Genomic DNA, 25,683 nt, shown 5'->3' with positions numbered 1-25,683 from the left:
TAGTAGAAAGAAGTCATAAATACCAGAGGAGAAATAAATGAAGTAGAGACCCCCCCAAAAAAAGAAAAGATCAATGAAATTAAAAGCTGGTTCTTTGAAAAAATAAAATTTGTAAATCTTTAGCTCAACTCATCAAGAAAAAAAGGGAGAGGGACCAAATCAATAAAATCAGAAACGAAAAAGGAGAAGTTACAACTGACACCACAGAAATACAAAGTATCATAAGTTACTACTGCAAACAGGATACACCAATAAAATGAACAACCTAAAAGAAATGGACAAATTCTTAGAAAAGTACAATCTCCCAAGACTGAACCAGGAAGAAATAGAAAATGAACAGACCAATTACCAGTAATGAAACTGAATCAGTAATTTAAAAACTCCCCAAAAAACAAAGGTCCAGGGCCAGATGGCTTCATGGGTGAAATCTACCAAACATTTAGGAAATGGTTAACACCTATCTTTCTGAAACTATCTCAAAAAATTGCAGAGAAAGGAACACTTCTGAATTCATCTTACGAAGCCAGCATTACTCTGATACCAAAACTAGACAAAGATATCATAAAAATAGAAAACTATAGGCCAGGATCATGGATGAACATAGATGCAAAAATCCTCAACAAAATACTAGCAAACCAAATCCAGCAACACATTAAAAAGATCAAACACCATTATCAAGTGGGATTTATCCCAGAGATGCAAGGATTTTGCAGTATCTGTAAATCAATCAATATTATATGCCATATTAATAAATTGAAGAATAAAAACCAAATGATCATCTTAATAGATGCAGAAAGTTTTTTTTATAAAATTCAGCATCCATTTATGATAAAAACCCTCCTGAAAGTGGGCATAGAGGGAACATAGCTTGAAATAATAAAAGCCATATATAACAAACCCACAGCTAACATAACAATGGTAAAAAGCTGAACACATTTCCTCTAAGATCAGGAACAAGACAAGGATGTCCACTCTCACCAATTTTACTCAGCATTATTTTGGATGTCCTAGACATAGCAATTAGAGAATGAAAAGAAATAAAGGAAACCAAAATTGGAAAGGAAGAAATAAAATTCTCACTGTTTGCATATACATAGAAATTCCTAAAGACACCACCAGAAAATTACTAGAGCTCATCAATGAATTGGTAAATTTACAGGATACAAAATTAATACACAGAAATCTGTTGCATTTCTATACACTAACAACGAAGCAACATAAAGAGAAATTAAAGAAACAATCCCATTTACCATTGCATCAAAAAGAATAAAATACCGAGGAATATGCCTACCGAAGGAGGCATAAGACCTGTACTCCAAAAACTATAAGACACTGATGAAAGAAACTGAAGATAACACAAACAGATGGAAAGACATACTGTATTCTTGGATTGGAAGAATTAATATTGTTAAAATGACCATACTACCCAAGGCTATACTACAAATTCAATGCAATCCCTATCAAAATATCAATGGCATTTCTCACAGAACTAGAACAAATAATTTTAAAAATTTGTAAAGAAACATAGAAGACTCTGAACAGCCAAAACAATCTCGAGGAAGAAGGACAGTGCTGGAGGAATTATGCTGTCTGACTATACTATAAAGCTAACAGTAATCAAAACAGTGAGGTACTGGCACAAAAATAGACATATTGACCAATGGAACAGGATAGAAAGCCCAGAAGCAAAACCACACACCTGTGGTCAATTAATCTATGACAAAGGAGGCAAGAATATACAATGTAGAAAAGACAGTCTCTTCAACAAGTAGTGCTGGGAAAACTGGAAAGCTACATGTAAAAGAATGAAAACAGAACATTCTGTAACACCGTATACAAAAATAAACTTGCGGGGAGGATATAGCTGAAGTGGTAGAGTGCATGCTTAGCATACACAAGGTTCTGAGTTCAATCCCCAGTGCCTCCTCTAAAAATAAATAAATAAGTAAACCTAATAACCCCTCACGCCAAAAAAGTTTAAAAAATAAATAAACTCAAATGGATTAAAAGTTTAAGTGTAAGATTTTCAGTTAGATTTGAAATAAACACATAGATATATAGATAGGTAGATAGATAAGGAGATATATATATATATATATAGAGAGAGAGAGAGAGAGAGAGAGAATTTCTTATATCTTTTTATTTTTTAGGATATATAAGAGACAGCTAATTTGTAATTATATTTGACGCCATTTCACCATACATTATATGACCACTTAACACTGAAAAAGTAACATAGTGTATGTTGTACCACAAAATAATAGCTTACTCCCTTGATTTTGGTACACAGTTCTTACTAGTTCTTTTGGAAGACTTGTAAAACTAAAATAGAGTAAACGTAAACTACTGAGTATAATATATGCATTTACTTTGTAAATTTTTTAAATATGCATTTAGTCTGTATTTCTTTTTACAATATAGCAAATGTTTTCAAATCTAACAGGAAATTTGTATAGGTAAGCAAAGTCTTAAAATGCTTAATTCAATTTTTATGTCTAAGCAATCTTAATTTTACCATATGGCTAATGTATCAACATCATTGTTTTTGTTAGATAACTATGGTACTTTAAGCCCTGTATTGCATTTTGTTAAATGATAACTAGTACATTAAGCATGTAGTTTTAAACTTTGCCACCAAAAGAAAAAAATAAATAAAAGATCACTCACTTCTTCAAAAAGATAACACATTTACAATTGCAAAATTAAAGAATAGTTTCCTAATGTTTTTAAAATATGGTTAAATTTCTCTTCAAGAAGTGATGAGATACAGTTTTAAGTTGTGACAACCATAAAATCTGAAGACTAAAGTTTTCTCATTGTAGCAGAAAAATAGAAAAGAACAAAGGGACATGTTTCTTTACAGTTATTTTCCATTTATAATCTCTTTGATATGTTCTTATTCATAACTGATCTTGGTAATGAATCACTTGTTATAAAAAAGCAAAGATGAAATTTAAAGGATGTATTCAGAAACTTCTATACCCACATCTGGCAAACATTTTAGATTTAATAGTTACCCACTAGGATAGTTATTACAATTTGTTCATGTGTTTTCTGAAACAGAGTTTGGAACTCAATTCTACTTTTGGGCTTCATATACAATTTACTAAACTAAGTGAACTCAAGATTCTGAACTTATTTAGAAAGATATTTAATGAGGGGGGATGCCTAGCAAAATCTAGGACCTAGACTCTTTCCACATGTGTAAAAAGCGGTGTCAGTATAAATATTTCTGACTTGAAAGTTAGGTTTCCAAAGCCAATGAATTCCCTGTAATCCATTTACAACTTTTCTACTACTACTTTACACTTTTTTCCATTCATCTAACTGCAAAGATGCCAGGGACCAGAGGAAACAAGCTATTTGAGATATGTTAATATTTTAGATGTGGTATATGCGCGTACGTGCATTTCTGTGTGTGTGTGTATAGGAAAAAGACAGGGAAGATAAGGAAATCATAGCAAAAGTATGTAAGGTAGTTTGAACAGGGAAACCTCTGTTATTATAATCTTTTTTGTACGATGGGTAAAATGTAACTGAATTAGTTTCTTGTAGCTGAAATTCATATCACCAAATACAGTGGTGTCTGCCTACGAATTCATTTCTATTTTTCCAGCAAAATGAAAGGAATGCCTTATCAAAGTTCCTAAAGATGATAGTAACTAAATTCTACTTTAGTAGGTTTATTATTTCTACAACACATACATACATCCATACACTTACTTCATTCTGTAATTCAGATACTTAATTCAGTAATTACCTCATTTTGATTATTTTTTTGGTCATTACTGCATATCATGGGAAATAGTTAATGACTGAAATAATTTAATTGTCAGACTTTATTATAATAACTTTTGTAAAAAAACAGTTGTTTTTTAAAAAACACTTGCTTTATCTACTAGGAACATGGCTGCATATGTGACTGCCTATATATGAAAATGCATATTGTATATGTAACATACACATGTATGTGTATGTATGTGCATATATGTGTGTGGACAGATAGGTAACATAATTTTGGCATTGTCCTTGTCCTGACCAAAAGGCAATATTTATTAAAAGATAGTAATGAAGTAGTATTTTAATAATAATAACAATCTGTTCTAATATGAAATATATAAAATTTTGTACTGGATTAATAAATCTAATATTAATGGAAAGAAATAAGAAATAATATTATGTATGGTACCACTAGTGTGGGTAAATAACAACGCCACACTATACAACTTTAAAGCTTAATCAACTGTCAATGTAAAATTGACTAAAAATATTTCCATAGCAGAAAAGAATAAGTTCGTTTGCTTCTTCCAAAGGGCATAAAACCTAAAAAGAACCACAACTTTCATTTTAAGAGTTAGACCTTACAATACAAACATTCATCATTCATTCATTCATTCATTAACAATTACTGACAGAATGCCTATTAGCTTATATTAAAGGTCTATTTACCTCTGTTCCTAATACCCAATACGTCATGTCTGGCTTTAAATAAAAAATGGCAAGACATGCTGAAACACAATTAAAAGAGACAAAACAAGCATCAAAACTACGTTCAGATATCAAACAAGAGACTGTGTTCACTAAGGAAAGAATCAGTGAGCTTGATGACAGGACAATAGAACCTTCCCAAATTGACAGGCAGAGAGAAAAAAGAAAGAAAAAGAAAAGAAACCAATAAAACATTCATGAACTCTGGGACAATATCTGAGAGTATAATATATATGTAATTTGAATACTACAAATAGAAAACAGAAAGAATGGAGCAGAACAAATATTTGAAGTAATAATAGCCAAGCATTTCCCAAAATTAACAACAGACCAAACCACAGACCTAGGAAGCTCAGAGAATACCAGGAAAAATGCCAAAAAAATCCTACACCTATGTATATCAGTTCAAACTATGGAAGCCACAAAGAAAATCTTAAAAGAAGAAAATGTTAAAGTCTTAAAACGAACAAGGGGAGGAATAACAGCAATTTTTGATCAGACACCATGCAAATTCTATACCCAGTAAAATTATTCTTCAAAAGTGAAGGATAAATAAATACTTTCCCAAACAAACAAAAACTGAGGAAAGTTATTATCAGCAGACCTGTACTGAAAGAAATGTTAAAAGAAGTTCTTCAGGGAAAAGTAAAATTATATCAGTGAGAAACTTGGACCTACATAAAGAAAAGCAAGGCATCAGAAAAGGAATAAATAAAGCAAAAATAAAATATATTTTTCTTATTCTTCTTAATATAAAAGATAACTGTTAAAAATAATAGCAATATATTGGTAATTATAATAAATGGTTAAGTGAAATGAAGTACAGCAATGTCACAGAGACATGAATACGAAATTGAAAGTATGCTGTCATAAAGGCCCCTATACTAAACATGAGGGAGGATACTGCTATGAGAAGGTGGACTTAGTTTAGTTATTATATATAAATTTTATAAATATATATAATCATTTATATATGTATCTATACTATTAAATATATTTAAGGTAAAAATGTTATAGTAAAACTCAAGAGTAACCACTAAAATTTTTAAAAGAAGTATGACTAACAGATGAGCTATGAGAAGAGATAAAATGGAATCATATAAAATGTTCAATTAAAAATAGAGAAGGGAGAAAAAGCGAAGGAAAAGAAACAAAATGCAACAAAAACAGTTATAAACATGGTAGATACCAATTCAACTATATCAATAATCACTTTAAATACGAATAGTCTACATACATCAATTAAAAGACATCAATTATCAGAAGAATAAAAATACAAAAGCCAACTATATGTTGAATATAAGAAATCCACTATAAATATAAAGACTCAGCTAGGCTAAAAGTAAGACATGGATTGGAAAAGGTATGCCATGCTAACATGAATCAAAAAAAAGTTGGAGTAGCTATATCAATTTCAGACAAAGCCTTTAGAAAGGGAAATTTTTCTGGATAAAGAATTAGTTTTATAACAATAAAGCAGCTAATTTTCTAAGGAGACAAAAAACTTAGAGTGTATGCATTTAATAACGATGTCAAAATATATGAGTGAAAACCTGATAGAAATGCTTGGGGAAATACATAAATCCTCAATTATAATTGGAGACTTCTATACCTCTTCTTCAGTAATACATAGATCAAGCAGGAAAAAAAAATCAGTAAGGATTATAGTTGACCTGAACAGCACTATCAATCAACTTGATCCAAATGACACTTACAGAATACTCCATATAACAACTATACAATACATATCCTTCTCAAGCTTGCAGGGAATATTCACCAAGATAGACCATACTCTAGGCCACCTTAATAAAAGATTTAAAAGAATAGGAATCATACAAAATATGTTCTTAGACCACAATGGAATTAAACTAGAAATCAATAACATAAAGATGGTTGAAAAAAATCTCAAAATATTTGGAGGTTAAAGAACACACTTCTAAATAACACATGTCAAAGAAGAAGTTTCAAGAGAAATTTAAAAAATAATTTGAACTAAATGAAAAGGAAAATACAGCTTATCAAAACTTGTGTGATGCTTTTGCAAAAGCAGTTCTCAGAAAGAAATGTATAGCAATGAATGCGTATGTTTAAAAAAGAAGAAAGATAAAATCAATCATCTAAATTTCCACTTAAGAAATAAAGAAAGAAGACCAATGTAAACCTAAGACAAGCAGAAAAAAAAAATAATCTAAATGAGAACAGAAATCAAAGAAATTGCAAACAGGAAAACAATTCAGAAACCAAAGCTGATTCTTTGAATATCTCAATAAAATTGATAAATCTCTAGCCAAGATAAGCAACTAAAACAGAGAGAGGACACATATTACTAATATCCGAAATGTGGGTTATCACTGCTGATCCCTTAGACATAGAAAAACAATAATAAAAGTATATTATGCTAACGAATTGGATGACTTAGCTGAAATGGACTAATTCCTTGAAAGACACAAACTGCCAACAGACGGCTGGATAAAGGAGCTGTGTGGTATATTTATACAATGGAATACTTCTCAGCCATAAGAAAAGAATAAAATAATGTCATCTGAGCAACATGGATGGACTGGGAGATTGTCATTCTAAGTGAAATAAGCCAGAAAGAGAAAGAAAAATATCATATGACATCAACTTATATGTGGAATCTGAAAAAAAAAAGACAAATGAACTTATTTGCAAAACAGAAACAGACTCTCAGACATAGAGAACAAACTTATGGTTACAGGGGGAGTGGGGTGGGAGGGATAAATTGGGAGTTAAAGATTTGCAAATAATAACTGACATGTATAGAATAGATAAACAACAAGTTCATACTGTATAGCGCAGGGAACTATATTCGATAACTTATAGTAACTTATGGTGAAAAAGAATATGAAAATGGATATATGTATGTTCATGTATGACTAAAGGATTGTGCTGTACATCAGAAATTGACACAACATTGTAAACTGAATATACTTCAATAAATATATATATATATATACAAAAAAAGACACAAACTACGAAAATTCACACAGCATATAGAGAAATTAAATAATTTGTAACCTGCCAAAATAGAAAACACCAGAGCCAGATGATTTCACTGATGAACTATATCAAACATTTAAGGAAGATATTATTCCAATTTTCCACAATGTTTTCCATAAAATAAAAGCAGAGGGAGTACTTCATAACTCATTCTAGGAAGACAGATATTATACAAGAAAGGAAAATAAAGAGAAATATCTCTCATGCAACAGTCTTTAACAAAATATTAGCAAGTCAAATCCAACAATGTATAAAAAGAATTATATACTAAGAGCACGTGGGATTTATTTCAGGTATTTAAAGCTAGTTTAACATTCAAACATCAACCAATGTATTCTATCACATCAACAGGGTAAAGAAGAAAAATCAAATAATCCAAAAATTAATGCAGAAAAACCATTCGACAAAACCCAACTCCTATTCATGCTAAAACTCTTGGTACGCAAGGCAATTTCCTTAACTTCATTAATAATATCTAAGAAGAAACACTATAGTTACATTTAATGGTGAGAAACTAGATACTTTCATTCTAAGACTGAGACTTTCAAGGAAGTTCTATCTTCTCACTATTTCTATTCAACATCATACTGAAAATCTTAGCTTGTGCAGCAAGACAAAAATAAATGAGTGAATGAATGAATGAATTTTTTTAAAGTTATAGAGATTGGGAAGAAAGAAATAAAACTGTCTTCATTCACAGATGACAACTGCCTCAATAGAAAATTCCAAACAGACCAAAAAACTTCTGGAATGAATCAGAAAGGTCTCAGAAAGTAAGGTCATGTATAAAAGTCAACTGCTTCTCAATATACTAGCAAAGAATAATTGGAATTACAAGTTTAAAGCATAGTTTACAATAGCACCAAAAAAGATATTAGCTACATATCTAACAAAATATGTGGAAGATTCATATACAAAAAACAACACAATTCTGAAGAAAAAAAAACAAAGATCTAAATATATGGAGAGATATTCTGTGCTCATGAATTGGAACAATCAATATTGATACTGAGTACTGAAGATGTCAATTTTTCCACCTTGATCTCCAGATTAAATTAAACCCTAATTAAAATTCCAGCAAGCTATTTTGCAGTTATTGAAAAACTGATTCTAAAGTTTATATGTAAAGGCAGAAGGTCTAGAAAAGCCAACACACTATTGAAGAAAATGAAGTTGGAAAACTCACATTAGCAATTTCAATACTTACTATAAAGCTACAGTAATTAGGACAGCGTAGTATTGGCAAAAGAAGAGACACTTAGACCAAGGGAACACAGTAGAGAACCCAGAAATAGATGCACACAAATATAGTGAACTGATCTTTGATAAAAAGAATAGACAATTTTGTACTTACTCAAATAATGAAACAAATAAGATTTACTATAAAAGTTCTCTTCAGAACATGAAACCAAAATGAACAAAACTTGCATGTTGTTTCTCTCTTCTGTTAACCTCCACACATGCAAATCTTTTATGCTTTTAATAAGATGCACTAAAACTGTATTGTTTCATTGAACACAGATTTTTTAATATAAGACTACTGACTTAAGAATCATGTAATGCTAAACTTAGAAATAACTTTTATAAAGGGTTAAAAATAAATTACATCACAGTGACTAGATTCATGATATATCAAACTTCAAAACTGAAATATTTTAGTCTGTGTTGATAATAAATCCTTTTTACCAAAGTCATAAAGTATTTTCTTATTTACATAAGCTATATGTTTTACAACTGTAATAAAATAACAGAGATAGGATACATTAAGGAAATCACTATTCCTTGATTCTTAGAGTAGAGGAACAATTTTCTCAACTTACAGCAATTCTTAAACTTTAAAATAAAATAAGGTTTTATGTATGCAGTTCTGAGCCCTCTGCCTTTTTGATTTATGCCAGTTCTCTAGAGCCTTACTTTTATGGATGACTCCCAAATTTTTATATTCAGCCTACACCTATCTTATTAATTTTAACCTTGTAATTTCTTTCTGTATATTTCCACTTATATATCCTACAGGCATCTCAATTTAAACATCTAAAACTGAACTTATTAGTTCTTCAATTAAATGGGTTCCATCTTTATTTCAACTGGGTGGTACTGATGTGACCAGCGTCCCTCTAAGGTAGAAAGATGAGACTAACCCTCAGCTTTCCCTCTGTCATCAAATCCTGCTAATTTTATCTCTTCAACATGTCTTTAATCCATCTAAATGCCACCATCCTAGTTCCAATCATCATTATCCCTAAATTATACAGTAGAAAGGTTTAGGAGCCATCCTAGAGCCAGAGGGCTTAACCACTTAATGTTGCTGTGTCTCAATTAATTCACCTGTATAGTGGGGAAAATATTTATTATTGTATGCAGCCATTGTGTTTAACAGATGCTGGAACATGGCAACCCCCCCCCCACCAAATAATGAGTAGTATTAATTTGGACAACTGCAGCTACATGGTTTCCTACGTGAAAGTCATAACCCATATGGCTTCTAGAGTGATCTATCTGAAATGAAAATCTTATCATGCCATCTCTGTTCAAAATTACTCAGTGGCTTTCCATTGTCCAAAGAGATAACATATAAGCTCCTTACTATGTATATACAGCAATCTGCCATCTACTTCTTGTCTACCTCACCAGTTTCATTTCACAAGTTCTTGTTTAGGTATTTCACCATTCATCATCATTAAATTCCATACGGTCATCATGAAGCATCATGTTCTTTGATATTTCAAGTGCCATTGCTCAAAAAAGAAAAAAAAAACTGCCAACGGAGAATTTTAAGTCAATGTAAATATCTTTCAAAAGTATAGGTAAATTTTTAAAATTTCAGACAAAGAAAAGGTAAAAGAATAAGTTGTCAGGACAACTGCATTATAAGAAATACTAATGGAAGTTTTTCAGGCAGAATGAACATAATAGATGGATCTACAGCAAGGAATTAAAAAAGAACCTGAAATGGTAAATGCATGTGTACATATAAAATACATTGTTTCTTACTTTTTTCAATTTCTATTAAATATAATTGACTATCTAAAGCAAAAAATAACAAGGACTTGTAGGATTTGCAACATACAAAGAAGTAAAAATCTATGACAACAATAAAGGATTTTTGAGATTCAAATTTTATGCATTATGTTTTAAAAATCTCTTATTGAAGACAATTAAAATGTCCCAGGCCAGCACAGCACTGCACCAAGTGGGTAATCTTAGGCCTATAGTTTCCTTAGTGGAAAAGGGAGACCTAAGGTTGGCCATCCAGTTTTCCCAGCATTCCAGGACATATACCAGGAGAACCACTTACTTATTGCCTCATAGGGATCACTCTGGGAATCAGATAAAGATGGGATAAGGGAGACAGAGGCTCACAGCACTGAACACTTTGCATTCTTGGTGGAGGTGATACCTGAGCAGAGATTCCCAAACAGTGGCTCAGCTTATCTGCAGAATCGAGCTAGTGTTTCCTTCTGGCTAGGTAACATGATTGGCAGTTTTTCCAGGTATGAGTCCCCAGCTATTGACTTATCCTAGCCATGGATCCATTTTAGAGCCTCACTCACAGAGGAAAGCAAGGTCCTATTCAACTGCTGACCACCACATCCAGCCCCACCCAACCAGGTGATGCCAGGTAGCTGTGTAGCACATCTGATACTAAGTCATGACAGGGAAGCACATCAGTAGCCCCAAACAACTGCTGTGTAAGGCTAGAGACAGCTTCATCAAATGCACAGATACCAGCTCAAAGATAAAAAGATCACAAAGAATTGGGCAAACTTTCAGGATCAGAGGACACTAATAAGCTCCAACAACTGACCACAGAGAAACAGAAATCTATGAATTGTCTGAAAAAGAATCAGAATAATTCTCTTAAAGAAATCGGTGACCTACAAGAAAACACAGATGGATAACTAAATGAGATTAGGAGAAAAATGCATGAAAAAAAAAAGAGAAATTCAATGAAAAAATAGAGACCATTTAAAAAAAAACTAACAGAAATCCTGAATGGAGAAATTTAATAGAGAGCTTCAACAACAGATTTGACAAAGCAGAAGAATCAGTGAACTTGAAGAAAAGTCAATGGAAGTTATCCCATCAGAGGAGCAAAAAGAAAAAAAAAAATTTTCAGGTGAAGACAGCCTATGTGAATTATGCAATATCATTTAAAAGAAGCTATCTATACACTATTAGAGAAAGAGGAGGGAGGAGAATGTGGCAGCAAACTTATTTATAGAAAGTAGTAAGAGAGAAAAATTACTCACATACAAGGGCTATACTCACATACTATAGGCTACAAGGAGATTTCTCAACAGAAAACTTGCAACCAGGAGAGAATGGGTATATTTAAACTGTGGAAAGAAATGAACTATGAACAAAACACACTTAACAATGGACAACTGGGAAAGATCTCCTTCAGAAATGAAGGAGACAAAAAGACTTTCTCAGACCAAAAAAGCTGAGGGAGTTCATTACCACTACACCTGCCAAACAAGAAATGCTGAAACATATTCTTTAAGCTGAAAAGAAAGAACGCTAATAAGTAATATGAAAACATAAGAACATATAAAACATACTGTAAAGGCAAATATATTGTCAAATTCAGAATATTCCAATATTATAATATGGTAGTGCTAATCACTTAACTAGAGCATAAAAGTTAAAGAACACATAAAACACAATTATACAAAATTATACCTACAATAATTTATTAAGTGATCACAATATAAATAAAAATGACCTCTAAAATATGAAATATAGGAAGCAGTAAAAAAGAGTAGTTTTTTGTATGCAATCAAAGTTAAGTTGTCATCAGCTTGCAATAGAATGCTATATCCATAATGTTTTATGCAAGGCTCATGGTTACCACAAAGCAAACACCTACAGTAGATACACAAAAGATAGAGAAAGGAGTCAAAGCATACCACCACAGAAAATCATCAGTTCACAAAGACAGCAAGAAAGTAATGAAGGAATCAAAAAAACACACACAAAAAAATAAGATGGCATTACTAAGTTCTTATCAATAATTACTTAAATGTAAATGGATTAAATTCTCCAATCAAAAGATATTGAGTAGCTGAATGGATAAAAAATAAGACTCAACTATATGCTGCCTGCAAGAGACTCATCTCAGCTTTAAAGAAACCAATAGGTTCAAAGTGCAGACACTCACAGACATTTCATGAAAAAGTTAACCAAAATAGAACAAGGGTAGCTAAACTTACAACAGACAAAATAGACTTTAACATCAAAACTGCAACATAAGACTAAGTAGATTATATATAATAATAAAAGGGCCAATTCATCAAGAGAATATAACAAATGTAAATATTTATGTACCCAACCATGGGATACCTAAATATATAAAGCAAATTTTTTAAAAAGAGATAAATTACAAAACAATAATTGACGGGGACTATGATACCAACACTTTCAACAATAGTAAATCACTCAGACAGAAAATCAAGAAACAAACATTAGACTTGAACTACACTTTATATCAAATAATTTTAAAAGACATATACAGATCACTCCATTGAACTGTAATAGAATACATATTTTTCTCAAGTGTACATAGAACAGTCTCCAACATAGATCACATAATAGGTCACAACACAAGTCTCAACAAATTTAAGAAGACTGAAATCATTTTCAGTCTCTTTTCTGACTACAATAGTATGGAACTAGAAATCAACAACAGGATAAAGCAAGAAAATTCACAAATATATGGAAATTAAACAATATACTGCTAGTCAAAGAGGAAATCAAAAGGATAATCAAAACTACCTTGAAAATAATACAAATGGAACCACAATATACCAAAACTTAAGGTAGAGCAATAAATGCCTACATTTAAAAAAAAAAACAAACCTCAAATGGACGATCTAACTTTATGCTTCAAACAACTAGAAAAAAATTAGGTCAAATTTTGGAGAAGTAAGAAAATAACAAAGATCAGAGCAAAAGTAAACCAAAGACTAGAAAAATAATAGAAAAGATCAATGAAATCAAGAGCTGGTGTTTTGAAAAGATAAGCCAAACTGACAAACCTATGTCTAGAATACTAGAAGAAAAAAAAAAAAGACTTAAATAAAATCAGAAGTAAAAGAGGAGACATTACAACTGATCCCACAGAAATAAAAAGATAAGAGATTACTACAAACAATAATATGCCAAAAAATTGGATAACCTAGAAGAAAAGAAAAAATTTCCAGAAACATACTATCTACTAAGACTTAATCATGAAGAAGTAGAAATCTGAACAGACCAATAATAAGTAAGGAGACTGATCAGGGATCGAAATTCTTCCAAAAAAGAAAGGCCCAGGGCCAGATATATTCACTGGTGAATTCTACCAAACATTTAGGAAAAAATAATTAATGCCAATACTTCTCTAACTCTTCCAAAAAATTGTAGGAACACTCCTGAATTCATTTTGCAAGGTTAGCAGTACTTTGGTACCAAACACTACAAGAAAAGAAAACTCCAGGCCAATATCCCTGACACAAAATTCTCAACAAAATACTAGCAAAACAAATTCAACAATACATTAAAAGGATCATACACCATGATCAACTAGGATTCATCTCTGATGCAAGAACAGTTCAACACACATAAACCAATAAATGTGATACATCACATTAATAGAATGAAAGATTTAAAAATCTTATGATCATCTCAGTAAATGCAGAAGCACTTGATAAAATTCAACATCTTTTCATTATAAAAGCTCTCAACAAAGTGAGTACAGAAGGAACCTACTTCAACATAATAAAGGTCATTTATGACAAGCCCATATCTACATTATACTCAGTGATGAAAACTTGAAAGCTTTTCCCCTAAAGTCAGGAAAAAGAAAATGGTGCCCACTCTATTCCCACCACTATTATTCAACATAGGACTGAAAGTCCTAACCAGACTAATTAGGTACAAAAAAGAAATAAAAGGCATCTAAAACAGAAAGGAAGAAGTAAAAGTATCTTTAATTGCAGATGTCATGATCTCGTATATAGAAAAACCTAAAGATGCCACCAAAAATGATTAGAATTAATAAAGTCAATAAAGTGCAGGATACAAAATAAACATACAAAAATCATTTGTGTTTCTAAACACTAATAATGAACTACCTGAAAAATGAATAAAGAAAACAATCTCATTTACAGAAGCACAAAAATAAAATATTTAGGGATAAATTTAGCCAAGAGGTAAAAGAGCTATACACTGAAAACTGTAAGATATTTATGGAAGAAATTGAAGAAGACAAAAACAAATGAAAAGATATCCTATATTAATGGATAGGAAGAGTTAATAGTTAAAATGTCCATACTACTTAAACCATCTAGTATAGATTCACTGCAATTCATATCAAAATTTCAATTATATTTTTCATAGAAATAGAAAAATAACCCTAAAATGTGTATGGAACTACAAAACACCCCAAATAACCAAAGCAATCTTGAGAAAGAATGAAGCTGGAGGTATCACTCTTCCTGATTTCAAACTATATTGCAAGTAGGTATATTAATCAAAACAGTATGGTACTGGCTTAAAAATAGACACATAAACCAAATAGAACAGAATGAGGAATCCAGAAAAAAATCCACACATATATCGTCAACTAATATTTGAAAAGGGAGACAAGAATACTCGAGGAGAAAAGGACAGTTTCTTTAATAAATGATGTTGGGAAAACAGGACATTCCCATGGTAAAAAAAAGAAATTGGACCCCTATCTTATACAACTCACAAGAATTAACTCAAAATAGTTAACAGACTTAAAGGTAAAACCAGAAGCTATAAAATTTCTAGAAGAAAACACAGGGGAAATGCACCTTGACACTGATTTTGGGAATGAATTTTTGGATATGACATCCAAAGCACAAGCAACAAAAGCAAAAGTAAACATGTGGGATTCTTTAAACTAAAAAGCTTCTGCACAGCAAAAGAAACAATCAACACAATGAAAAGGCAACCTACGGAATGGGAGAAGATATCTGCAAACCACACATACAATAAAGGGTAAATATTCAAAATATAAAGGAACTCATACTACTCAATAACCAAAACAAACCAACAAAAATCTGATTTAAAAATGACCAAAGGACTTGAATAGATGATTTTCTAAAGAAGACATACAGATGGCCAATGAGTACATAAAAAGGTGTTCAATATCACTAATCATCTGGGAAATGCAAAACAAATCACAATAAGATTATCATCTTACATGTGTTACAAAGGCTAACAAGAGATTACAAGTGCTGACTAGGATGTGGAGAAAAGGAAACCCTTGTGCACTGTTGGTAGGAATGTAAATTGGTGTAGCCATTATGGAAAAAAGTATTAAGGTTCCTCAAAAAAATTAAAAATAGAACTACTATATGATCCAGCAATCCCACTTCAGGGTATATAGTCAAAGGATATAAAATCATTATTTCACATAGATATCTACACCTCCTTGTTCAATGCAGCACTATTCATAACAGCCAAGATATGAAAAGAACCTTGCTGGCATCAATGGATGAATGGATAAGTGAAATGTCACACAGACACTCACATGGACAGACGGACGGATACACACACAGACACACACACACACACACACACACACACACACACACACACACACACACACAGTGGAATATTATTCAGTCATAAAAACGAAGGAAATCCTGCCATTTGGAACAACATGACTTTGAGGGCATTACAAAAAGTGAAAGAAGTCAGACAAAGAAAGATGAATACTGTATGATCTCACTTATATGTGGAATGTAAAAAAGCTGAATTCATAGAAACAGAATAAGCTAATTGTCAGGGGTTTGGGAACTGGGGGAAATGGGGAGATGTTGTTCAAAGTATACAAACTTCCAATTATAAGATGAATAAATTCTAGGGGTCTTATGTAAAGCCTAGTGACTATAGTTAATAATACTGTACTGTATTCTTAAAAGTTGCCAAGAGAATTAACCTTAAATATTCTCACCATACGCACACAAGAAGTTAATTATATGGTGTTGGATCTTTTAACTAACCTTATCATTTCACAATATATACATGTATCAAATCACCACGTTGTACACCTTAAGACTTATACAATGTTATATGTCAATTATATCTCAATAAAGCCGGGAAAAAAAAGAAAAAAGGTGAAAACACAAATTACAAATATCAGGAATGAATGATGGAACATTATATTGCAAACATTAAAGAAGACAATAAGAGAATATTAAGAACAATTATATAACAAATTTGACAATTTAGCTGAAATAGTCTAATACTTTGAAAGATATAATTAACCAAAAGACTCAAAGGATTTAGATAATATCTTATCCTTTATCTAATTTAAAAATTAAACTAATAATAGTATTCCCACAAAGAAAATTCCAGGCTCAGATGGCTTCACTCATGAACTCTATGAAACATTTAAGGAAGCAATATCAAACTTATGTATTCAAACTATTACAGAAAGTAGAACAGTTCCTAATTCAATTTATAAAACTAACTTAATCCTGATACCAAAACTAGACAAAGACATTAAAAGAAAACTGCAAACCAACCAATTTTTTAAACAAATTGTATTGAAATAAAACTGGATATTCATATGAGAAAAAGGGAACTTAAACCCTTACCTCATAGCATACCAAAAAGCCCTCAAAATGGATTATAGATCTTAATGTAAAAGCTAAAAGTACAAAACATCTAGGTTAAAAATATAGAAGAAAATCTTCACAGTCTTGAAGAAGGCAAAGATTTCTTAAAACACAAAAAACACAAATGACAAAAGAAAAGTTATGAATTAGATTTCATCAGAATTTTAAAATTCTGCTTTTCATGAGACACCATTGAAAAATGAATGGTGTGGTTGCCAAGGGGGAGGCGGGGGGTAGGATGAGAAGGGTCAGACTGGGAGTTTGAAATTTGTAGATACTGACAGGCATATGTAGAATAGATACACAAGATTATACTGTATAGCACAGGGAAATATATACAAGATCTTATGGTAGCTAACAGCAAAAAAGAATGCGACAATGGCTATATGTATGTTCATGTATAACTGAAAAATTGTGCTCTACACTGGAAATTGACACAAACTTGTAAAATGACTATAACTCAATTAAAAAAAACGCAAAAAAAAAAAGTGAATGGCAAACCACAGCCTTGGAGAAAATATTCACATTATGTGTGCATGATAAAGACTTTCTATCCAGAATATACTGAGAACTCTTACAACTCAATAAGAAGAAAATACCTCAGTTTCTTTAAATGGGAAAGGATTTGAATAGACATTTAAGAAGATAATGAATGACAAATAAGCACATGAAAAGATGTTCATCATCATTAACATCATTATTTATCAGAAAACAGATAATCAACTAATTAAAGCCACAATGAGATATCACTAAAATGCATAATAATAGTCATATCAAAAAGACATAATAAATGTTGGCAAGGATCTGAAATAATTGGAACTCTCTAGTAGGAATGCAAAAAAAAGTGGCAAAAAAAAAGACACTTTAAAAAAGCTTGTTTATTATAAAGTGAAACTAACCCATACCACAGTATCAGTAGTACTACCTAAGAGAAAAGAAAGCATAAGTCCATACAAATTCTTGTACATGGATGTGCACATCAATTCTACTCAACAGCTCCACACTAGAAACAACCTAAAATCTGATGCGTATTATTATGATATGGAATAACCTTAAAAAAAAAAAAAGAACTATTGATACACAAGAACAACATGAATGAATCTCAAAACAACTGTGCTGAGGGAAAGAACCCAGACACAAGAGTAACCACTCTACGAGTCCACCTAAATGAACCTACAGAAAAGACAAGCTTAATTTATAAAGATAGAAAGCAGATCTGTGGTTGTCTGGGGCCAAGGAATGGGAGAGGAGTGTGAAGACTGACTGTAAAAGGGAACAAGAGGACTCTTTCAGATAATATAAATGTTGATATCTTGATTATAGTGTTGGTTACATGGTTCCATATATTTGTCAGAATTCATCAAACGGTACACAAAATGTATGCATATTTATCGTATGGAAATTATACCCAAATGTTTTGAAATATACTCATAGAAAAGCAAACTCTTCCAGAAAATAGAATACTTAACTCACTTTATAAGACTCACATTATTTTGATACCAAAACGAAACAAAGGGATAAATGTTCCAACTACCTTGGTATACGTTTAGTACTAGCCTTCTATTAAGAAAGCACAGCACTGATCAAGCAGTTAAAGACACTTAGGTAGTTACAGCAGGAGAAGGAAAGTTTAGATAAGGAAAGAGTAATAAGAACTTGTAACATAGGTAACCTAATTTACAATTTTATCCTGAAGTCTTGCTAAATTTCTCCTTTTTGAAAAAACATGCATCTCCTACCCAATCTTCTATAGAAAGTATATCCCTGTTTGTGAGACCAAACATTGATACTGGTTTTCTAAAAGCAAGAATGATATACCCAAATAGCTTTCAATACAACTGTTGACACTTCTTTTAATTCTTTCAAAATTAGAGTTATAGTTCACTCAATCACTATTAACTCATAAATGAGTTAAGTCCAATCTAAAAGATTTATGATCATAGGACCTATTTTTTTTTGTGAGAAAAATATCAGGATGCAATAGTAGTGAGAGTAGCGTAATGAACTCTCATTTACATACCATCAACATTATAAAATTAAAGATGTTGTTATTTTTGTTTTATCTTTCTCTTTTTTCTTTCTTTTAAAAGCAAATCTCAGAAGTCGTGTCACTTCAATAAAACGTCTGTTTTATACTCCATGGAGTACAGAGTACATTATACTCTACCTAGAGAATACTTGATACATCTACCATGATTATTGTTTTGTTTCAGGAAAAATAGAGAGCTCTGTATTTTAATGGTGACATGAGTTTACCAGAGTTGGCTTCCTAAGTTTCCTAAAGCTAAACCCTAAGATCATAAAAACAAGAAAAGGATTTTCATCCATGAATTAGATGTCCCTTAACTGACTGATAATAATTCGACATATTGGAAAAGATGGTGTGTTAAACACATTCTACCTAGTCGTCTGAGGACAAGGAGATAGGAGGATAGTGATATAGTAATCAACACAGAAAGAAAGCTGATTTTTAGTGTGCTAAATAACATTTTTGAATGGAAGCATTTCTTCTGGCTTTCAATATAAAGTGTTTTGTGGATTTTCCCCTCATTTTTAACCCTCACATCATCAAACACGAATTAGCTGTGAAATAAAGTTACTCTAAGGCACATCAATCTTAAGAGGTATATTCTACTTCTCTTTTACATGTCTTCTACATAAGGTACAAACCATTCATCTTAGAAGGAATTAAAAAGGATTATCCACAAGGTCAACAAGAAAACATAGGAAGCCTGAGAGTAGCTCAGTTAGAATCCTAATAAAAGATACAAAAAGATAAACTCTTACCGTGTCTATGTAAGTATATACAAGGATGCGACTTATAATGCATATGTTGACATGGACTAACTTGTGGCTGCATGAGGTAATGGTGCTCTTATACACACATTATTCATCCACTGCATGTTACTTGTCCTAAACTTTCAGTTTAATTGAATCTAACAGAACCAATTAAATCCAGTCTGGTTGCATACGATTATGACAGTCATTAATGAGTCAGGTTTCTAAGTGAGTTGAAGATAAACTGCGTGGTTAAGAGGCCTTTTCCCTTTTATTCCTCTGCTGTTTATTGCAATGGAAACTAGGTTACCAATATTGTTAGGACTTCATTAAAAGTATAATACTGATTTTTCCCCATGTCTGAATTAAGTCAGATTTGAAACTTGTTGGTTCCTTGAATTCACACATAAATCAATACCAGTTTGGTAAAACTTAAATCGCAAGTTTTATAATAATGCAACAGACTGATCCAGTTTTACTCTCCACTTTGTAAAAAAAAAAAAAAGCTAAACTATAGATTTATCTCAGTAATGACCTCTGAGGCAGGTATATAATAAACATTCATTTTTACTTGTCCTGTTTTTACTCCCATCCATTTCTCTACCAAAAAAGCAAATTGTAAAACTTAAATCATACAAACAGCAGAAGTTCTTACAAATAGGCTGCTTGTTTTAGTTAAAAATGTTTATGTTTTTAAAGTTTTCAAACTTCTCTCCCTCCATATAAGGTAGCTTTTACATTTAGTATTGCCTGTTGTTTGAAGGAAAGAAGGGGTTTTATTGCTATTGGGAGGGATGTATTGGGGGAAGGGGAAATCATAGGATAGTTTGGGACACAGATTTACTTAAAAGAAATATTAAAAACTCAAGATCCTCCTAAAAATTAGTGAGGATGATAGCTCATTACTCTTGTAACATTAGTTTTTGTTTGTTTGTTTTTTCACAAGTACACCTGAAAATACAAGTTGCAAAGCAATGATTACACAAACTTGGAAAAGGCATGTTCACAGCTGTATGAAGAGTGAAAATTCAAAGTACATTTTATGGTAATGGTGTCAATGATGATTTTAAAATATGTATGTATTGTCACTAGAGGAAAAGAAAGATCATTTAAACACTTTGACTTTGAAAAACTGGGTGTTGAGTGGACCACAGCAAAGCTAAGTTATTTTAAATGTCTATAACAAAATTTAAGTGTGGTGCATTCACCACTCCAAGGACACTAGTCACTGAATCAAAAAAATTATTTAACAAGTCTCCAATTCTTAAGATGATTTATCCCAGTATCTTAAATGATAACATTCTCTACTGAAATCAGGCAAAAAGCCTGTAAAATATGGTTGAGCACAGGCGTTCCACACAGTAGTTATGAGTTGCTCAAAAGAGTGGAGTTCTAAAATTTATTTTGATTTTCTTAAACTCACTCACTTGTGACCAATCTCATGTGCAATGGTAAAAGCTGAACCCAGGCCAATGTCTTCATTAATGCTGCAGCTCCTTTCAGGCTCACACATTCCTGCCACAGAGGCCAAGCCTGAATAAACAGAAGGAGACACAAAGGGTCAAGCCAAGGTGTTTCTGTCTTAAAAAGCCCATACTTATAAATGCCTGGATTCTTTTTAATAACCTCCATGCACAGAAGGAGCAGTTGGCAAAAGGTTAACTTTCTAGTCATTTGCAAAATCACTGGGGGGAGTTTCCCTTTGCCGGCTAGACATTAATATTTTTTGAACTGCAGTCAGTGCTGGAAAATGTCTAGACTAGGGGTTAGATTTATAAATTTTACTTCTGGTAACTTGGGACCACCTAGTAACTTGAGCCAGAAGAGGGAATTCAAGAAAGCATTTCTATTTTAACATTCTTCAGCCTGTAGAAAGCAAAATATATCCACATTATTTTTCTAAAGAGATCTGTTTAAGTTTAGTGGGTTCATAAAAATATACAAGCAACTTTTGAGTTACCAAAAAAAGGGAATCCCAAATGGTTTTTTTAAATGACATTTTTATAAAAACAAAAATGAATGATTCAAAAGAGAAAAAGGAAAACTGTTAAAGATGGGAGGTTTTCACATTTTTTTAATCTTCTGAAATTAGTCCTGCTAGTGATGCAGCAATTTCTTTAAGTATTTTAATGGGTGGAAAGTCATTCACACATTCAGTGTGAGTCTCCTCTCTCCCATCCCCCTTAAATGCATTTGAGTTTTAGTAATAAAGCAAAAACTATGGTGTTAATTCACTGATTCTAGTGAAATGTTATGTTATTCAAGGTATTCTTCCCTTGGGAATTTTAGTACGTAAAAGCTTTAATATATACTTCCAAATGAATATCATGCTCTGTGAATTAGTACACAGCTTTAAAATAGGGCTGAGAAAAAAGAATTTTTGTGAGAAACATAAAATGTCATGTGTTATAAGGAAACAGATGCCAAATCATACTTAACACACATATGTACTAAAATTATTTAGAAGAAATTGAAAGAAATGTAAGGAAAATATTTTACATGTTAGTAGTCTACTTTCATCACCTGAATATTAATAGTTATTTACCCACCAAAAGTGATTTCAATCCAACTAAATGAGTATTTATTGAATGCAATAAACAATGTTCTGTGCTAGATACAATGTCCCAGTTGCACTAATTTGGAACAGTAAAAGCTGTTGAATTCATATTTTTACTGACAAGCTCTAAAAATTGTGTTTCTCTGTTTCCTCTAATATGAAATATCAACATAATAACTACATTGGAACAGAGTTGAGGTTAGTGTTGGATTTGCTAATAGATTGCTTGCTTTTCCTACTGTTTTATGTGGGAGGGGCAGGAGTTGAGGAAAGGGTTGATTTCTGCCTCACAGAGATACCATAAATATTGATACCCTTGTTCTGCCCTTCCATTCACTTAGAACTCTTGAGACCTGAAGAAGAGGAGGTAAAAAAAGAAGGACTAGCTGGGGCAAGATGACTTAAGTTTTTTGTTGTTAACCAAATATATTTAATGAGTATTACTTCCGAACTCCACTTAGACACAAAGAGAGGGAGAATACAAGAAAGTCTGCAGTACATTATCTGCATTTAAGCTATTGGATTCAATATGTTCCATGATATGGAAAGAACAAAGTCACTCTTTGAACACTGTTTCTGTTTTGAGCTTTAAGAAATTTGGTTTTAAAAAATGGTTACTAAGAATAATTACTGTTAAATTAACATTTCTTATATTTCCTGAAATATATTACTCCATGGATTAACTTTTTCTTGTTGTTTGGTGTGTGTGTTTTCATGCGGCTGTACTTTTAATTGAGAATTCTCAATGACTCCCCAAGGTGTATCTGCAAACACAGATTTACCTCTGCATCTGATATAAAACTGTTAGCTCCACTAACAGGGCAACTTAAGAAAAAATATATTTGGGAAATAACTACTACTTGTTGAGAATACAAAGGTAAATCATAACTAAAAGTAAAAGAATAATTTAGATGTTAATGTATTTTTCACAACTCCCCACCATTTTTTATATTCCTGTAAAATTGAAGCTGTCAAAATTCTTATGTGTGATTGTGTTAATAGGGGTTTGATTACTATTCGGGTCATTTAGATTTCCTCAGTTTGATGGTCACAGTTTGCACCTTTAAATCTATTTAGCCATGTTACAATTGGTCACCAGAAGTACTAAGCAAGAGAATATGCAAGAATCAGCATGAAAACCAATATGAAAGTTACTAGAAAGACCACTCAAAAAGAAAACAACCTGATCAATTCTGTGCTGATAATATATTTTCCACATACGAAAATTAATACAAGTATATTTAATACAGTTCATACAGCTTTCCCAGTAAGAGAGAGTACAAAAATAATTAATGATTTTTTTTAAATTTGAAGTGTATTAGGCTTGAAAATGCATTGACAGGTACCCAAGTATTAACGTATTGATTCTAGAAATTAATAATCAAAATTGGAACACATTATTTAGAAAAAAAATAAAAGGAGAGGTAAGATAAGAAAATACTATTTTGACAAAAATGACAATAAAAGTACTAGGCAGTATTATGAAGAACATACCTCAGTGTAAATAATCTATTTTCAAAAGACAGAATAGAACTTGCATAGATGTATACATGTGTATATCTTTACATACATATTTCCTCAAATATATATACACTAGAATATACAAACTCTAGCTTGTACTTTCTTTGAGGCTTAGTGAATACTGTATCTAAAACTGAGTACTTAGTAAATGCTTATAGAAGTTGAACAAAAATAGAGTGAGGGAGGGAGTTAAACAGTACAGATAATTTCTACATTAAATAATAATACCAGTTTATTTTTACAATATTCTTTACTAAACACCTTTATATTTTCTTAAATGATTTTAGCAATATCCCTGCAGCATAAGGGCAGATATTACTCCTACTTCACAGATAAGGAAACTAAGGAAGAAAAAGCTAAATAAACTGTAAAAGGTAATGCACTGAAACTGTCAAAGCCAGTTGTTGGTTTACAGTTCAGGTTCCCTCCTTTGGATTATTGTTGGTCTTTTTAACCTAAAACACTACAAAGAAATCTCTTTGAAGTGAGCTCTTTCAGCAAAGAGCTCTTTCTCTGTTCTGCTTTTTAAATAGCAAACTTCTCCACCGTAATACTTGTCACTGGCAAATTGGGGTTTCTTCCTTAGCCATAAATCCTGAGGGAAATGGGGTAGGAGAAGCCTGGGAAGGCAGGTAAATCATTAAAAGAAATTTTAATTTCTGAAGAGATGGTTCACTGAACTCCCCCAGGAAGTTGGGTAACACCTTTTCTCCCACCTCTACTTTAAACTTGATCTTCTAAAATTCTCATGAGGTACATAGGAACAGATTTCATAACTATTTCTTTACAGATATGAAAAGTGAGGCTTGTCAGAAAATCTAAGGCATTCATCTTCAGTTGCTTAACTTCTGAGTCTGTAAAAAGTCTCTATGACATTAAAAATATTATCATAGAAAAAAAGCACCTGTTTCTTAAAATAACTCTAGTTGCTTAAAATTTAGTCTACTTGAAAGCTACAATTTTCCCCCATTTGTATTTGCAGTTAATTTTTAACCAGTATGAGGTTATGCTCTACAACAAATATGATTTTTTAAATTCTAGAATACTACAAAATTGCTTTTTAAAAAACAAATGATATTTGGGGGGCAGAATTATTGTTCTGTCCTCTCTCCACCTCTGGCTTCAATGTTCTACAAAATTGCTTTTTTTCGATTCAGCTAATAAAATTTTCCAATAATATCTTTATTTATGGGGATATTCTCTTCCACAAAATTGGCCCAAAAGTACTGTTCTTAATGCCTCTCCAATAAATATCCTCCAAGTTTTTTTTTTCCTTCTCTTTCCTAGACTGAGATTTGAAGTTGCTGGTTGCTTTAATTTGCTCTCAAACTCCTTATTTGAGAAAAACATTGTAGAGATAGATTATATGAAAATAAGTGGTAACTTCTGATTTATCATTACTGTTTGATGATTTTGAATCATCTTCTAAGTTGTTTTAAATCATCATTCTACTTGTTTCCCAGTAAGTGACATATCCACAAAGGTCAGGATTAACAATTTATAGGAATAATTTCAACTGTGCCAGAGAGGAAAATTACAAAATTATTAATAATAAAGAGTAAAGCCATTGAACCAAAAGACAATCTGAACTATCCTCCCTTTACAAAAAACTTACCCAGTGTTCCACAGGGCTTATTTTTATAAGTGCAGATATCATATCTATAGAGAAGAAAAAAGAGA

At 31.7% G+C, this 25,683-nt stretch overlaps 1 protein-coding gene across 1 annotated transcript in view; it reads right to left on the bottom strand.

Annotated features, from left to right (window-relative positions):
• ADAMTS6 (ADAM metallopeptidase with thrombospondin type 1 motif 6) overlaps positions 1 to 25,683 on the bottom strand; it is a 254,223-nt gene that overhangs the window by 134,142 nt on the left and 94,398 nt on the right. The window contains exons 7-8 of the mRNA XM_015245058.3: positions 25,619 to 25,662; positions 21,353 to 21,458 (exon numbers count right to left, since the gene is read on the bottom strand). Of these exons, the coding sequence (XP_015100544.1) occupies positions 21,353 to 21,458; positions 25,619 to 25,662 (150 nt within the window). The remainder of the gene's footprint in view (positions 1 to 21,352; positions 21,459 to 25,618; positions 25,663 to 25,683) is intronic.

This window comes from Vicugna pacos, chromosome 3 (assembly GCF_048564905.1).
Source record: "Vicugna pacos chromosome 3, VicPac4, whole genome shotgun sequence".
Classification (NCBI taxonomy): domain Eukaryota; kingdom Metazoa; phylum Chordata; class Mammalia; order Artiodactyla; family Camelidae; genus Vicugna; species Vicugna pacos.
Note: the sequence above shows the minus strand (reverse complement) of the source record. Positions and strands in the feature narration are given on the sequence as shown.